Source organism: Aquarana catesbeiana, linkage group LG08, assembly GCF_042186555.1.
Source record: "Aquarana catesbeiana isolate 2022-GZ linkage group LG08, ASM4218655v1, whole genome shotgun sequence".
Taxonomy (NCBI): Eukaryota; Metazoa; Chordata; class Amphibia; order Anura; family Ranidae; genus Aquarana; species Aquarana catesbeiana.
In genome coordinates this window covers 47,429,798-47,447,541 of record NC_133331.1, presented here as the reverse complement: position 1 = coordinate 47,447,541, position 17,744 = coordinate 47,429,798, and the positions used below count along the sequence as shown (strand labels likewise).

General features: G+C 44.1%; 1 protein-coding gene across 13 annotated transcripts in view; it reads right to left on the bottom strand.

Annotated features, from left to right (window-relative positions):
* SHTN1 (shootin 1) overlaps positions 1-17,744 on the bottom strand; it is a 185,359-nt gene that overhangs the window by 131,821 nt on the left and 35,794 nt on the right. For all 13 annotated transcript variants that reach the window (XR_012235636.1, XR_012235639.1, XR_012235640.1 and 10 more), the window contains exon 3: positions 13,454-13,514. Coding sequence is in view for 4 of the 13 variants with exons in the window: in XM_073595793.1 (XP_073451894.1) it covers positions 13,454-13,514 (61 nt within the window). In the remaining 9 variants the exon portion in view is untranslated. The remainder of the gene's footprint in view (positions 1-13,453; positions 13,515-17,744) is intronic.

Here is a 17,744-nt window from a genome sequence, read left to right as displayed (position 1 = left end):
CAAATCTGGGCTTTTACTCTCCATCCCCCCCCCCCCCCCCCCAATTTCTTCTTTTTGAGCTATGGATTTCCTAGTGTATTTTAGACCATTATACTATTAGATCCATTTCTGGTTGGTTCAGATGCACCTTTCGGATGGATTCTCCCCCATTCTCATCATGCCTACTTTTATATGATGCAGAATTCATTGATGACTCAATGAGGGAGATTTACAAAAACTGGTGCACACAGAATCTGATGTACACTGGACGTTAATGCAGTTCTGCATAGAAACCAATCAGCTTCCAAGTTTTACTACCAAAGCTGAAGTTAGAAGCTGATTGGCTACCATGCAGAGCTGCACCAGATTCTGAGTGCTCCAGTTTTAGTAAATCTCCCCATTTCAAGAAACACCTGTAGATTCTATGATGAGATTTAGGGGTTCTTGCAGTCTTCTTCTGGCATCAAACCATCAGTTTTTGTTCTGAATTTGCTGGATCAGCCAATTGTAGACACATTTGCATTCATTTGAAATCCACACCATTTATAGATCAATGGAATGATCAATTTCACATAAATTGGTGATCATTTTATATCTCTTGACAGACTCGTAGGCATCCACAGCCGATTTTCTTTTTTTATTCTGACATGATAAAACCGAACACAATGGAAAGGAGAACACCGATCCTAGATATTGGAGGTTTAAGGTCTTGTTTTGATTTGCCCCTATTAGCCACCTCGATACCTTCCTTTTTTGAAAGCATCACGTATGGATAATTTAATGTACAGTAGTTTGTTGCCATTCCGCAGACACATACAATTTTAAGCCATGATATGTTTGGTATATTTACTCGGCGTAACACCATATTTTATATTTTACCAAAAAATTTGGTATTATATTGTGTTTGTGTTCAATGCAATTCATTAAAGTGTATTTTTTTTTCAAAAACTTGCACTTGAAAAAATGCTGCACAAATCACGTGACATTAAAAAATTGCAACACCCACCATTTTATTTATACTTTTTAAGAATATATAATGTTTTTCATGACCTACTTACCAAAGCTCCTTTGCTATTTTTTGGTACTCTCAGTTCCCACCCCCAACCATATCCTGAGGAGTGAACAACGCAAATTACTTTGCTTCATCTGGCAAGGACGCAGGTAACGTTTGGCAGCCTCTGTACTGTACTGCTGTAGGCTACAAGGAGGCTTGGTGGTGCCCCACCTTAAACACTATTACACAGAGGAAGAGATTGCCCCCCTTGTCTCATTCCATGCCACCTCCAAAATGCCAATCTGGGTTCACTTCGCAATCTGAGTGCTCTTCTTTTCCAGTCTACAACCTTCCATGTACCCTTCCCTATCATAGGCCCAGGATTCTTGACCCTTCTTTGTTACATACTTTACGCCTATGGGATTCCATGAAATACTCCAGTAGACTACTCCCCCCCCCCCTTGCCACTTTCAGGCATCCTGGACACTCTTCAGCACCAGCATGTGATAACCCATTAGCATTCAGATGGTGGCATAGGAGTTAAGTACCATTACAAGCTCCTCTCCCTTAATGGAGTTAAGTTCTACCAATATCTACAAGGACAAATACTGAATATTATAGGCCAAAAAAAATGCCTATAAACTACTTTTACTGTCTAATATGACCCTTGACCACCTATCTAAATTCAATCCTTCTGTATCAGGGTACTTTATTCCATGTCTGGTGGGCCTGTCCTAAGGCAACCAGGTTTTGGACACGGTTTATGCTATGATCAGGTCTATTCTTAACGTTCTTTTTAACTCCTAACCCTTGGGAAGCCCTGCTACACAAACCGATTTTATCCCTCAGAGGAAGCTGGTGAGTTTGTGTTGTTGGCTGCACTGCAGACCTTGGCCAGAGCATAGAGGCAACCATTCATTAATTCCACTGTTAAACATGGGCTAATGGGCACTATGGTGCATGAGAATATCATCTCCATTATGGATGATACCAGTGCTAAGTTCCTAATGCGGCGTACACACGACCGATTTTGCCGTCGGAATAAACTCCAAAGGTTTCTCCGATGGAACGCTGACAGAATTCCATTCAAGCAGTCTTGCCTACACACGGTCAACCCAAAGTCCGACCGTCCAGAACGAGGTGATGTACAGCACATACGATGGGACTAGAAAAAGGAAGTTCAATAGCCAGTAGCCAATAGCTTCCGTCTCGTACTTGCTTCAGAGCAAGCCTCGTTTTTGGTCCGTCGGAACAGCATACAGAAGAGCGGTTTTCCCGATAGGAATTGATTCCATTAGAAATATTTAGAACATGTTCTATTTCTAGGTCTGTCAGAATTTTCGGAAAAAAAAAAAAGTCCGATGAGGCGCATACACACGATCGGAATAGACGATGAATTGCTTCCGTCTGACTTTTTCTGTCGGACATTCCGCTCACGTGTACGCGGCTTAAGAATTTGGATCACATATAATGCCCAGGAGAACATTGACTGAACCCTACTCTCCATGAGACAGTACGCCATAGCCTTTGAATGCTGCAGCCAGATTGGACCACTAGGAAATCCCCCCTTCTTTCCTTTTACTCTCAGGCAAGCTCCTTTTAATTCTCTACTGATCCTGCTCTCCTCATACTTACCTTTTTGTTTCTTCTCTTCTTTCTTCCTACTTGGATGCCCCCAAAGGGGTAATTGGATATCGCCTCTCTTTTCTCTTTTTTTACCCTCTTTTTACAAACTGAGGTGCCTGTTACCTACAACAACATGCAATCCTTATCGGCCGGTGGACTGCTTGGGTTTCAAGTCACAAATGGACTGGTTACTATTCAGTGGCAACGGAATATCTGTGTATTCTAAACTTCTTATACTCATGTAGTGCAACATTTACAGGGTTAAAATAGTCAGCAAGGAGTCATATCGCCTCCCTGCTGCCTGTCAAATGCCTGAACTTTAGCTGCACATATAAACTTGGCCTAAATACATGAGGGTTCACCCCAGCATGCCACGGATTGGGTGCAGTGCCATTTATTGGCGTTTTACACGTGGTTTTAGGCGTGCTCCCATTCACTTCTATTAGACTGTGCAATTTAATAAAAGTTCTGCATGCTGCATCTTTGAACACAAATGCTAGTCTAATAGAAGCCAATAAAAACTGCGTGCAAAACGTAGATAAAAATCACACCCCAGCGCACTGGCGTGAACCCTCTCTAAGTCTAGGTTCACACTGAATGCGGGTTAGAAATCGTGTTCAGCTGAACTCGCACGATTTCAAACCGGTAATGCAGTCCGACTTCGGGAGCGATTTGACAGACATCTGTGCCATTGCCGGCAATAGTCTCCAATTTGGCGTGCAATTTGGCATGTCCAATCCCATGCCATATCGGCCCAATGTGAATGTGGGCTAAGAGAAGTTTCACCAAACGTACTCCCTAAGGAGGTTCTGATCATCAGATTCTAATTTCATGGATTTGAAATGGTGGTGAAAGTACTTACCTGTTCTATGTGACAAATCTGCATTTTGTTCACTTATGTTATGAGAATAAATACACCATATCAATCTCATGTGCCACTTCAAGTGTATCGCCTTTATCTGCAGGCAATGTTTGAATGAAGATCTAGTGTTTGCCTGGTAAACTATGTGGAAAAAAAGGTTAAACTGGTCACCAGATAGAAGAGTTTATGAATCCACTCCTGGACATTCCATACTACAATTACACAAGAATTTCCTGGCTGGAATTTCAACTGCCTAACAATGTCACAAAATCAACACTTTACCCAGCCAGCTGCTAAGCAAGTCTAGTAGAGGCAGAAGTTGTTGCGCTAATAAATGATTATTTTGTTTAATGAAATGATTAGACCCTAATGCTCGGATCACACTGGGCGGCTTTAAAGTCGCCTGACTTTGAAGCCGCTCCGCAAATCACGACTTCAGCGCTGCTTGCAAAAGACTTCTTTAATAGAAGTAAATGCAAGCCGCCCTGAAGTTGTCACCAAGTAGTGCAGGAACCTTTTTCTAAGTCGGATTGACTTGAGTCGCCTCGATTAGAATGGTTCCATTGCACTGAATGGAGCACGACTTGTCAGGCTACTAAGACACCTGACAAGTTGCTTCAGCGTAAACCGAGCCTAATCGTAGGTTTAATAGGATAAAATTTTTACTTCGCCTTCAATAAGTGCCTCAGAAAAAGGTAAAAACAAAAATATTTCAACCAAGTCTTAAAGTGATACTAAAGTCTCTTTTTTGTCCTGTGGTCTGATGAGACCAAGATAAACTTACTTGGTTCAGATGGTGTCAAGCGTGTGTGGCGGCAACCAGGTGAGGAGTACAGAGACAAGTGTGTCTTGCCTACAGTCAAGCATGGTGGTGGGAGTGTCATGGTCTGGGGCTGCATGAGTGCTGCCGGCACTGGGGAGATACAGTTCATTGAGGGAACCATGAATGCCAACATGTACTGTGACATACTGAAGAAGAGCATGATCCCCTCCCTTCGGAGACTGGGCAGCAGGGCAGTATTCCAACATGATAACGACCCCAAACACACCTCCAAGATGACCACTGCCTTGGTAAAGAAGCTGAGGGTAAAGGTGATGGACTGGCCAAGCATGTCTCCAGACATAAACCCTATTGAGCATCTGTGGGGCATCCTCAAATGGAAGGTGGAGGAGTGCAAGGTCTCTAACACCCACCAGCTCTGTGATGTTGTCATGGAGGAGTGGAAGAGGACTCCAGTGGCAACCTGTGAAGCTCTGGTGAACTCCATGCCCAAGAGGGTTAAGGTCGTGCTGGAAAATAATGGTGGCCAATATTGACACTTTGTGCCCAATTTGGACATTTTCACTTAGGGGTGTACTCACTTTTGTTGCCAGCGGTTTAGACATTAAAGGCTGTGTGTTGAGTTATTTTGAAGGGGACAGCAAATTTACACTGTTATACAAGCTGTACACTCACTACTTTACATTGTAGCAAAGTGTCATTTCTTCAGTGTTGTCACATGAAAAGAGAGAATAAAATATTTACAAAAACGTGAGGGGTGTACTCACTTTTGTGAGATACTGTACCTGCTCTGTTCAGTGGTTTTGCACAGAGCAGCCCAGATCCTCCTCTTCTCTGTCCCTCTTCGGTGCCCTAGGCCCCTCCCTCCCGCAGAGTGCCCCCACAGCAAGCAGCTTGCTATTGGGGTTCCTGAGCCGAGGCCATGTGTGTCCATTCAGACTCGGAGCCACAGCCCAGCCCCTCCCATTTCTCTCCTCATTGGCTCTCTGACAGCAGCAGGAGCCAATTGGTGCCACGTTGCTGTCTCAGCCAATGAGGAGGAGAGTCCCGGACAGCTGAGTCTCTCATGCATCATCACTGGATCTAGATGGACCTTAGGTAAGTATTGGGGGGCTGCTGCACACAGAAGGTTTTAGATCTTAAAGGGGTTGTAAACCCTCATGTTTTTTCACCTTAAAGTGGTGTTCCGGCCGAAATTATACTTTTTAAATAAAAATACCCCTATAATACACAAGCCTAATGTATTCTAGTAAAGTTAGTCTGTAAACTAAGGTCTGTTTTGTTAGTTTATAGCAGTAGTTTGTTATTTTATAAACTTACAGCAGACCGTGGCCATCTGAAGCCAGGCTGTATTTCTTGCGCAGTGGTATTTTTTGGAAAAAATACATTTTAGCAAATAAATAAATAAATAAAAAAAGCACAATATATACCACGATTTTAAGTTATACCGAGTAAATAGCTACCCAACATGTGGAATGACGACAAACTACAGTACTTAAATATATCCACAGGTGATGCTTTAAACGCCTTTACAGGTTACCCGTTTAGAGTTACAGAGGAGATTTAGTGCTAGAATTATTGCTCTCGCTCTAACTTTTGCGGCGATACCTCACATGTGTGGTGCAAACCCCGTTTACATATAGGTGCACGACTTACGTATGAGTTCAATTCTGCGCGTGAGCATGGAGGGATGGGGGAGATTTAAATTATTTTCTTATTTATTTTATTTTTACGCTGTCCCTTTAATTGTCCTTTTTCTGATCACTTTTAGTCCTATTACAAGGAATGTAAACATCCCTTGTAATAGAAAAAAAAGACTCTAAATATCTTCTTTACCTTTAAAAAAAAAGATCAAAAAAAAAAAATTTGATCTTTTGCTATTAAAAAAAAAAAAAAATGGTTTACTTACACCCTGGACCAGAAGTGACATCATGACATCGCTCCGGTCCTCCAAGGCCATAGAAGCGATCAAAAATTATCTAGTCTTTTACAGCCTCAGTGACCAGCCTGCCACATCGTCGGATCGTTTCTCGGGTGGGTGAAGGTAAGCCCAGGAGACATCAGCAAGCAGCGGGGGAGACCTCCCACCACTTCTGAAAGCGTTCCAGCAGCTAATGGGTCGCTGTGAACACTTTCAAGGGAAAGCCAGTCGCCGGCTGAAAAAAACAGTACCAGGTTATGGATGATATCTTCAGCCATAATCCCAGCAAACCGCAACGTGTATATATACACTATATTGTCAAAAGTATTAGGATGCCTGTCTTTACACGCACATGAACTTTAATGGCATCCCAGTCTTAGTCTGTAGGTTTCAATATTGAGTTGGCCCACCCTTTGCAGCTATAACAGCTTCAGCTTTTCTGAGAAGGCTGTCCGCAAGGTTTAGAAATGTGTCTACAGAAGCGTTTGACCATTCTTCCAGAAGCACATTTGTGAGGTCAGGCACTGATGTTGGATGAGAAGGCCTGGCTCGCAGTCTCCACTCTAATTCATCCCAAAGGTGTTCTATCAGGTTGAGGTCAGGATTCTGTGCAGGCCAGTCAAGTTCCCCCACCCCAAACTCACTCATCCATGTCTTTATGGACCTTGCTTTGTGCACTGGTGAGCAGTCATGTTGGAAAAGGAAGGGCCATCCCCAAACTGTTCCCACAAAGTTGGGAGCATGAAATTGTCCAAAATATCTTGGTATGCTGATGCCTTAAGAGTTCCCTTCACTGGAACTAAGAGGCCAAGCCCTGAAAAAACACTATAATCCCCCCCCCCCCCCCCCCCCCACCAAATGATTTGGATGAGCAAGTTTGGGGTAGAGGAACTTGACTGGCTTCACAGAGTCCTGACCTCAACCTGATAGAACACCTTTGGGATGAATTAAAGCGGAGATTGAGAGCCAGACCTTCTCATCCACATCAGTGCCTGACCTCACAAATGCGCTTTTGCAAGAATGGTCAAACATTCCCACAGACACAACCTCTGTTTGCTGCGTGGACTGTCTTTTACATTAATAAAAGGTGATTGCATTGAAGTGGCTGTCCAGATTTCTCCTTTTGCATGTCCATTGCACGCTAAGCCAGCACCATTTCCATGTGCAGGGGAGGTGTAGCAGCAGGATTGCCACCTGGAGCGGTACATCTTTGTGTACAAAGTCTTATGCCCCGTACACACGGTCGGACTTTGTTCGGACATTCCGACAACAAAATCCTAGGATTTTTTCCGACGGATGTTGGCTCAAACTTGTCTTGCATACACACGGTCACACAAAGTTGTTGGAAAATCCGATCGTTCTGAACGCGGTGACGTAAAACACGTACGTCGGGACTATAAACGGGGCAGTGGCCAATAGCTTTCATCTCTTTATTTATTCTGAGCATGCGTGGCACTTTGTCCGTCAGATTTGTGTACACACGATCGGAATTTCCGACAACGGATTTTGTTGTCGGAAAATTTTATCTCCTGCTCTCCAACTTTGTGTGTCGGAAAATCCGATGGAAAATGTCCGATGGAGCCCACACATGGTCGGAATTTCCGACAACACGCTCCGATCGGACATTTTCCATCGGAAAATCCGACCGTGTGTACGGGGCATTATAGTTAATTGCTTTAGAAAGCAGCCACAACCTGAGAAAATAAGCTTGTCCCCTACTGGCATGCTGCAGAGAAGAACCCTTGCTCTGTGTGTGGATACAGTGGTCTCTCTGCAGAGATGCAGCATGCCCCTGGCAGTCAGAGTTTACAAATCTCTATTCATCAGAGGTATTGGAGAGACTGCTGCTTTCACATGGAGCGCAAGGGTCCTTCTCTGCAGCAATCTAGCAGAAGACAGGCTTCTCTACTCAGGCTGTGGCTGCTTTCTAAAGACAACAAACTGTAAAGCACTTTTTGTTTTGGGGCACCTGGATTGTATTTAGCCGAATTGAACAGAATACAAAAAGATCTGCAGAGACGGCCAGCACAGAAAAGCAAAAACGGCGTTTTATCATTTGATGCACCACATTTCAGAAGGAAACAATAGAACACATTCCAACGTCCTCAATAAAAGGCTAAAAAGGATCAAAAATAGAAGGAAATAGAAGTTGAGAGAATGGAGAAGAAGAAAGAGCAGTATGGGGATTTTTGCCGTCATTCAGACCAACACAGCAAAAAACAATTAGAAAGTCAGAACCATTACTCTATAAAAGGCCATTTCGCAGCTCATCCAAGGCCGCCCCAAACTCGCCATGTAAATAGCGTTTGGTTAGCCACTAAAAAAGGAACACTTAGACAATATTTTCTGTGTTTTTAGTTTTCATGTTTGTTCTTGGCAAACACAGGACGGCAAATCTATCCACAACAAAGAGCTGGCATTGCTGCTGTCGCCCTCCTGGTGGACAGACAGGGAATGGCAGGCTCTTGTTATATAATGTGCTTTGTTCTGTAATTTGCTTTGTGAACAATTTTCAATATTTCTTTAAATGGAGGAAAGGGATCAATGGCAGAGGAATATCAAGTATTATACTACTCCTACTCCTTTTTTTTTTTTTTCCCCGTCTCTTACCTCCGATTTCTCTTCTTCGCCCGACACCGATAGCCACCAGGTGTTCCTAAATCGGACCTTCAGTCATTTTTTTTATCTTTCTATCTATTAAATCTTCTGCCCTTGTTGTTTCAACTTTGGATAATAAAACTTTTTTTTCTACCAGTAAATACCTTATACAGCCCACTTCCCATTTCTTGTCTGGTCAATAGCCTAGGCCAGTGATGGCGAACCTTTGCACCCCAGATGTTTTGGAACTACTAATTTCCCATGATGCTCAACTACAGTGCAGAGTGCATGAGCATCATGGGAATTGTAATTCCAAAATTCCAAAACATCTGGGGTGCCAAGGTTCACCATCACTGGCCTAGGCTTATGACATTATGCACAGATCTCTCTCTAACTCTGGTGCGAGTTTGCCAGGAAGGGAGGGGGGATGAGTCATAAGAGGGCCAATGAGAGCTGCAGAGCTGGAGGTGAGCCTCTGTGTGTCTGTGTAAATCCAGGAAGTGAACAGGCAGCAGCTTCAGCTGCCCACAGTTAAAATGGCTGCAGCCAGACTCAGTGGAGGGAGATTTCTGCAGCATATTTGGCAAGTACAGAATCACAATATATATAGAATAATATGCAAAGTGGTTGGAGGGAAGCTTCAGAATGGCAAAGATATTTTTATTACAAATTATGTGAGCAGACTGCAGTTCCTCTTTAAGTTGTTTAATATATTTAGTTTTTTTGTATGTTTTGATTGATTAAGCATGGTGGTATTATACGTTCTACTGTTATTCTGCACAGCCATATTATATGTTTGATTGAAGGCCTGGATCCTGAGGAAGTGAAAATATCGCGAAACGCGTCTATCCACTACGCCTTTTACACCAATTTTCAGTCTATTGTACCACATTGTAATGGCAATCGAGAAATCATTTGTGCGTGTTATGTGCATTTTAACAGGCTTTTATTGATGTAATAAAATTAGGTTTATTTTTACAATGGTCAATATTTGTTCCCTCTAACATTTAATTAACACATTTAATGTCCCAATCTACTTTCTCCATCTCCACTTGGTGGAGTTTTGGAGTAGGATAGTACTTGGTATTGGAAGTGGGATGGTGCCACAGAAGGGTCATTTTACTGATTGTTCTACCCTAGTTGAGAAGTAGGGAGAGGAATATCATAAAAGACAGAAAATCATCCATCGTTTCAAGTCCACCTTTTTTTCCCCACATCAAACAGAGTTTGGGGGGGGGGGGGGGGGGGGGGGGGGGCATTTTGGAGTTGCGCGCAGACTCGCTGCTCATAGCCAGTTTAGGACTGTTGATTGAATGAGGACTAATGCCGGCCATACGACATACATGGATTGTAATTCGACCGGTTCAGCAGGGACCAGATAAACTTCGGCCCATGCATGTGCACCCTGGTTGTACAGAAGTCCATCTATCAATCGACTCCTGTACAGCAACCTTGTCAGGTCTTTCCCAAACGATCAGTGGCACTATAGCAAGCAACACTGATCATTATATCCTAATGGTAGGAAGGGCTCCCCACCGTGAGAACACAATACCATAGCAGGAGTGATCCCCACCATCCACCCCAAAATGTGTGGATGGGGGAATCAGCACATTTTTTATTCCTTCAACCTACTGGTTGAAGGAAAAAAAATAAAAATAAAAAGAGTATAATCTATGGCCTGTTTAATTGTCCCATGGTTTGTGAACACTGGCCTTCATTATATGATTTTATTCAGTGTCTTCGGTTGGTCCCTCCTCTATAAAGTCAGTATTGAGACAATGCAGACCTCAAATAAAAGATCCACATTAATCAAATTTATGGTTGGATCAGGATGAGTATAAATTAACCTATACCCCTAAATGAAAGACCCCACCACCTTATTCAGACCCCCAACCCTAAAACAAGACCTCACTTCCCAAGAGATGGAACCCATGTCCCTAAAGAGGAGACGCTGCCACACAAAAAAAAAAGGACAACACACCACCACCCTCCAACGAGAAGACCCCATCGTCCTACAGATTGTACCCACCTCTCTAAAAAGGTGGCTCTCTTAAAGCAAGACCCCACTCCCATGAAGATGAGACCGACCCCCTAAAGAGGAAACTTCACCAGCCAAACGAGCAGATCTTGCCAATCTTCAAAGAGCAGACAACCCACCCCCCCAAAAAAAAAAAAAAAAAAAAAAAAATGGACCTCACCGCACCTAAAGCGCAGACCTCGCCACCCCCCTAAAAGGAGACCTTGCCTCAACTAAAGAGCGGACCCCACCCTCTAAAAAAATTCTTAACCCCAAAAAGTAGAGACCCCCAACCAAAGACAACCATCCCGCATAAAGGTGGAGAGTAAGCCTTAAAAATGTATAAACAGGCAGAATTCAAGAATTCAAATGGTGATACAACCTCTTCCCCCAGAGGGGCAGAGATGCTGCTATGGAGAAAGAAGCTACAAGGGATGTTGGGAATTGCAGTCATTCATTGGATTTCAGTTCTTTCAATCATGGAGGCTCAGAATCACATGTGGGAATTACCTAAGGCAAACTGCTGTTTTCAGCAGTTTCACTGCTGGTTTCCTTTACCACGAATGGCGGCTGCAGCACCCGAGAACTGATCCTAAAATCAGCTGGAGTGAGTATTTGTAACTGCTGACTTTTAATTTTTACTCGGGGGGGTGGACTCCGTGTTAAGATCTAGGGAACATGTTTAAAAAGATTTACTTACCTGATCCATGCTGCCAGCCCAGTTGCCACAGTATATTCTCCCTGCACTGCAGAAGTCTAAGGTCCTGACATCATCAAGACAAATGCAGGGTCCACTGTTGGATATGGGGGAGCACCATCTGCCGGAGGAGGATCAGGTAGGATCAGGTAGTTTTCCTTTTCCCTAGGGGTCTCCAAACTTTCAAAACTAAGGGCCAGATTACTGTCCTTCAGACTTTGGGGAGGCCAGTGGGAGTAGAAAATGCCTCAGGCTTGGTTGTCAGTGGGAATAAGAAAATTACATAGCACCTGTGGTCAGCAGGAGGAGGAATACTGCCCCATCATTGGTACTCAAGGGGGAAATATTGCCAATTGTTGGTATCAGTGGGAGGCATTGTGCCCCATCATTAGTATCAGTGGGAGGAATAGTGACTCATCATTGGTATCCGTGGGTGGAATAGCATTGATTTGAGTGAGCGGAACAAAGCCCCATCAATGGTATTGGTGGGGGAAATATTGCCAATGGCTGGTATCAGAGGGAGGCATTGTGCCCCATCATTGGTTTCAGTGGGAGGAATAGTGCCCCATCATTGGTATTGTTGGGAGAAAAATTTTCAATTGCTGGTATCAGTGAGAGGCATCGTAGCCCATCACTGGTATCAGTAGGTGGAATAGTTCCTCAATTCTGGTCAGTAGGAGGAATATTACCCCATTTCTGGTGTTAGTAGGAGGAATAGTGACCTATTGTTGGTGCCAGCGGAAGGAATAGTGCCCCATCATTGGTGTCAGTGGGAGGAAAAGTGCCCCAAGGGCCACATAAAAGGGAAGGTAAAGGGCCATATCTGGCCCGAGGGCTGCAGTTTGGAGACCACTGCCCTAGAAGGCACAGCAGTACTGCAAGGAGTCATTTTTAAATTTCCCAAAATTGGACTTTAAAAATGTCATCAGCATCTTGGTGAGTGGGGAAAGGAGGAACCAGGGAAGCAGATTAAAGTAGTTGTAAAGGCAGAAGGTTTTTTTATCTTAATACATTCTATGCACCAAGATAAAAAAAAAAAAAACTTGTGTGTAGCAGTGTCCCCAGCACCCCCCAATCACTTACCTGAGCCCTATCTCTCTCCAGCGATGTCCACGAGTGTCTATGCCATCCGGGACACTCCTTCTGATTGGCCGAGACACAGCAGGGGCACCACAGGCTCTCGTGGCTGTCAATCGAAGTCAGTCAGCCAATCGGGGGAAAGATGGGGCGGGGCCAGGCCGGGGCTCTGTTTTTGAATGGATACACGGAGCTCTGACTCGCCTCGGGTGCCCCCATAGAGAGCTGCTGGCTGAGGGGGCACTCGATAGGAAGGAAGGGCCAGAAGCAGCAAAGAGGGACCCGAGAAGAGGAGGATCCGGGCTGCTCTGTGCAAAACCAACTGCACAGAGGAGGTAAGTATAACATGCTTGTTATCTAAAAAAAAAAAAAAAAAAAAAAAAAAAGGACTTTACAGTCACTTTAAGCAGCAAACCTCACATTCCCCCGTAGCATTTAAAGCTGAAGAATCAAAACCTGGGGCAAAAATAAATGTTTTATAAGTAATGGGACACAATTCTTATAATTTAGAATAGCCATCAGGATTTCTGTATTTCCCGAGCTGTGATGGCTTCTTGTTAAACCGCTGAAACATTCAGCAACACAGCTGCTACATACTAACACCGAAATCCCAAATGTTCTAATTAGAGTCCCTTCCTATAGTAGCGCATTATTTGTTCTGGCCGGTCACATGCGGTCCTGTATTGCGGCCCCTGCTGGATCCGCGCTCCGTCTGGGTCTGACATACCGGCTCCAGCTGCCTCCGCTGCATACAATCTGCCCCGCAATTCAAAGGCTTTCTTCCGCGTCAGCTTTATTTGCAGCATTTTGTACAGCACCACGGGATGCAACAGTGCTATATAAATCTTCAATAATAACAACACCAACCCCGGGGCGGGGGTCTCTAAGAACTGTCACTCACTTTTGCTGAATTCCTCCAGCTTTCTGACGGCCTCATCGCGCTCCTGCTTAACCTTGTCGAACTGCAAAGAGACAAAAAAGGACAAAACTTAGTGAGTGATTGCGGTGCTTTGTTCAGAATTCCAGAACACAATATGAAAAGGACAGAATATTCAGAGCAGAATAGAGGGCATGGCTGACAGCCAGTGTCAGGGACAAATACTGTCCATTGCATGGAGCGGAGCTATATCTATGGTGATGACACACTTAGCACAATGGCAGGACAGGTACAGCTCTGCACGACTCTACAGGCACAATTATTATTCCTACTATTATTCCCACACATGTCACAGCAGATACAATGGAGAAAGTGTCAAGTGTCATAGAGGATAAAGCTCACTGCCGTATATCTTGCACAAAATTGCATACTGGAGCCGCAGAGCAATCAGCAGTGGAAAATTCACAGAACCATATGACACAGAACCAGAGTTTAGAGACCTGGCCAATAGACTAATTCAATATGGGGCATTCATTGTGAGTTTAGTGGGGGGTTTTTTGTTTGTTTTTTTAATAAAGGACACGATCTCAGAAGAAACATTACAGAAATTATATTCTACAACCCCAATTCCAAAAAAAGTTGGGACGCTGTGTAAAATCCACATAAAAACAGAATGCAAGGATTTGCAAATATCATAAACCCGGATTTTATTCATGATAGAAAACATATCACATGTTTAACCACTTGCCTACTGGGCACTTTTACACCCTTCCTGCCCAGGCAAATTTTCAGTTTTTAGCGCTGTCGCACTTTGAATGACAATTGCGCGGTCATGCTACAATGTACCCACTAAAAAAAAAAATGACATACATAGAGCTTTCTTTTGGTGGTATTTAATCACCATTGGGTTATTTTTTTTCTTGCGAAATGAACAAAATTTTGGGGAAAAAAAAAACCTTTCATAGTTTGTTATACAATTTTGTAAACCGGTCATTTTTCTCCTTCACTGATGGGCACTGATGAGGTTGCACTGATAGGCACTGATTGGTGACACTGATGGGCACTGATGAGGTTGAACTGATAGGCACTGATGGGCACTGATGAGGTTGAACTGATAGGCACTGATTGGTGACACTGATGAAGTTGTACTGATAGGTGACACTGATAGGCACTGATGAAGTTGCACTGATACTAGGTGACACTGATAGGCACCGATGAAGTTGCACTGATACTAGGTGACACTGATAGGCACTGATGAAGTTGCACTGATAGGAGACACTGATAGGTGACACTGATGAAGTTGCACTGATAGGTGACACTGATAGGCACTGATGAAGTTGCACTGATAGGTGACACTGATGGGCACTGATGAGGTTGCACTGATAGGCACTGATGAGATTGCACCAATAGGTGACACTAATAGTCACTGATTGGAGACACTGATGGGACTGCACTGATAAGCAGGAAACTGATTATCAGTGTAGATGTCCCTTTCACACAAGCTGGTTATCAGCTCTTCTCTCCTCATGCTGTCAGCGTGAGGAAAGGAATGCCGATAACTGGCTTCTGTTTACAACCTGATCAGCTGTCATTGGACACAGATGATCATGTGATAAAAGACCAGTGACCCTTTACCCTGATCTGTGATCAGCTATGTCCTAAGGCAGTGTTTCTCAACTCCAGTCCTCAAGGCGCCCCAACAGGTCATGTTTTCAGGATTTCCTTCAGATGAAACAGCTGTGGTAATTACTAAGGCAGTGAAACTGATCAAATTACCTTTGCAAACTAATGGAAAGCCTGAAAACATGACCTGTTGGGGCGCCTTGAGGACTGGAGTTGAGAAACCCTGTCCTAAGGACACAACGATCACAGGGGGGTGCAGCGCGACTCGCGCAAACACAGGAGAACGTCCATAGACACCCTCCGGCAATGTGAGCCAACGCTGTAACCTGTCATTTGGCTATAGCGCGGATGGGAAGAGGGGATGTCATTGCTCCAGAGGTTATAGATCCCCCTGTAGCTAAGAATAACAGATTATTCTCTTTCTTGTCAGGTTTTTATTGCTGTGGAAAAAGTCCCTCATGCAGGCAATGTAAACATAATGTTAAAAGACAAAAGGAATTTACCTCTTCTGTTACTAATAAAAACTACCTTATTAAAAATAAATGGAATCACGTGCAATACCCTGGGGGTAGTATACATGCTGGAGTGCGATTGCAGACTCCAATATGTCGGCAGGATCCTCCAGACCCCTAGGTGTTCGCATTTCTGAGCAAGTGAACAACATGAAAAAGGGTTTACGAACGCATAGTGTTTCAAAACACTTCAGGTTTGTTCACAATAGGGACCCCAGGCGTTTAAAATTTTGGGGAATAGAGAAAGTGGTTAAACACTGGATATATATATATATATATATATATATATATATATATATACACACACACACACACACACACACACACACACACACATACATATATACACACACACACTTTTTTTTTTTTAATTTTGTTGGTAATGTTAAATAGAAGTTGAACTTCTTAGGAAAAACCTAAAGGGTATGAGCGCCCTCCTTTTCTTGTATAAGTATAAGTCAGCTCAGTGTCCCCATTGGTATGCAAGATCTCGGTTTTGAGCAGGAACCTCCCGTTTCCCACGATCTCCATGGAGACGAGCCGACCTATTTAAATTCACGGGTGACATGATAGCCCCGCCCTTGCTGACAAAGTCCTGTAGGACGTAACGCGTACGAGGAGGAGCTATCTTGCGGACGTCACCCGCTGTCATCGTACCTTACATGCTGCTAATATCGGACATCCACACTGGATGTCATTGATTGATTTTTTAAACCTGTTATTGCTGTATGGAGCCTGGCAATACAGCTTTTAAATAAATGACTTTTTTGTACGGATAGCACTTAGCTTGTGTTCCTTTCTTTTATACCATTTTCGGCTGATCTGGTCTATTGGAGTGCTGGTTATCTTTATCCCATTGTGGATACAAAGCTCGTTTTACTTTCTGTTAGCCCAGAGGTCCATCAGATCTGGTAAGCGCCCAATTTTTATCAGCTGGTGGAGGTGGTGTCGTGCAGAAATCTGATATTCATCACGAGGTTTCTTCATCTCTTTTTGCCTGGGACTTACACCACCTTCCTGCCCAGGCCATTTTTCAGCTTTCAGCGCTGTCGCATTTTGAATGACAATTGTGCGGTCATGATACACTGTACCCAGATGAAATTTTTATCATTTCCTTCACACAAATAGAGCTTTCTTTAGGTGGTATTTAATCACTGCTGGGTTTTTTTGTAAAAAATAATAAAGACCAAAAAAATGTGAAAAAAAAAAAATTTTTTTACTTTGTTTCTGTCAGTAAATTTTGCAATTAAGTAGTTTTTTTCCTTCACTGATGTGCGCTGATGAGGCGGCACTGATAGGCTGAACTGGTGGGCATTGATGGAGGTAGCACTTATGGGCACTGATGAGGCAGCACTTATATGCACCGATTAGGTGGCACTAATATGCCGCACTTATGGGCTCTGATATGTGGCACTGATGAGCACTGATAGGCGGCACTGATGGGCACTAATAGGCAGCACTGCTGGGCACCAGTAGGTGGCATGGATAGGCGGTACTGATGGGCATTGATGGACAGCAGTGATGGGCATTTATGGGCAGCACTGATAGGCGGGACTGATAGCCAGCATGGACTGGCATCACTAATGGGCACTGATTGGTGGCACTTGTGGGCACTGATGGACACTGATCGCTGGCACTGATTTGTGGCACTGGTATCGCTATTGTAATCAGGCACTGATGATCAGTGCCCTTATTACATGTGTAGATGTCTCCTGTGAGGAGATGCCGCTGACTGGCTCTCCTCGCCACACACACTGTCAGTGTGAGGCGAGGAGCACTGATTACCAGCATCTCCATGTTTACATGTGACCGGCTGTGATTGGACACAGCCGATCACATGGTTAAAGAGTCACGGACGTGGCTCTTTACAGAGATCGGGATCGCGCCGTGTCCTAGCAACACGGCGCGGGAGACCGGCCGTTCTGGGACGCCGTCATTTGATGGTGGGCGGCCACTAGTCAAAGCGGAGTTCCACACAAAAATGGAACGTCCGCTTTTCGGAAACCTCCCCCCCTCCGGTGTCACATTTGGCACCTTTCAGGGGGGAGGGGGGTGCAGATACCTGTCTAAGACAGGTATTTGCACCCACTTCCGGCATAGACTCCCACAGGAGTCTATGCCTCTTGCTGTCCCTCCGCGCTGTCTCCTGGGAAACACACAGCTCCCAGGAGATAGCGGGG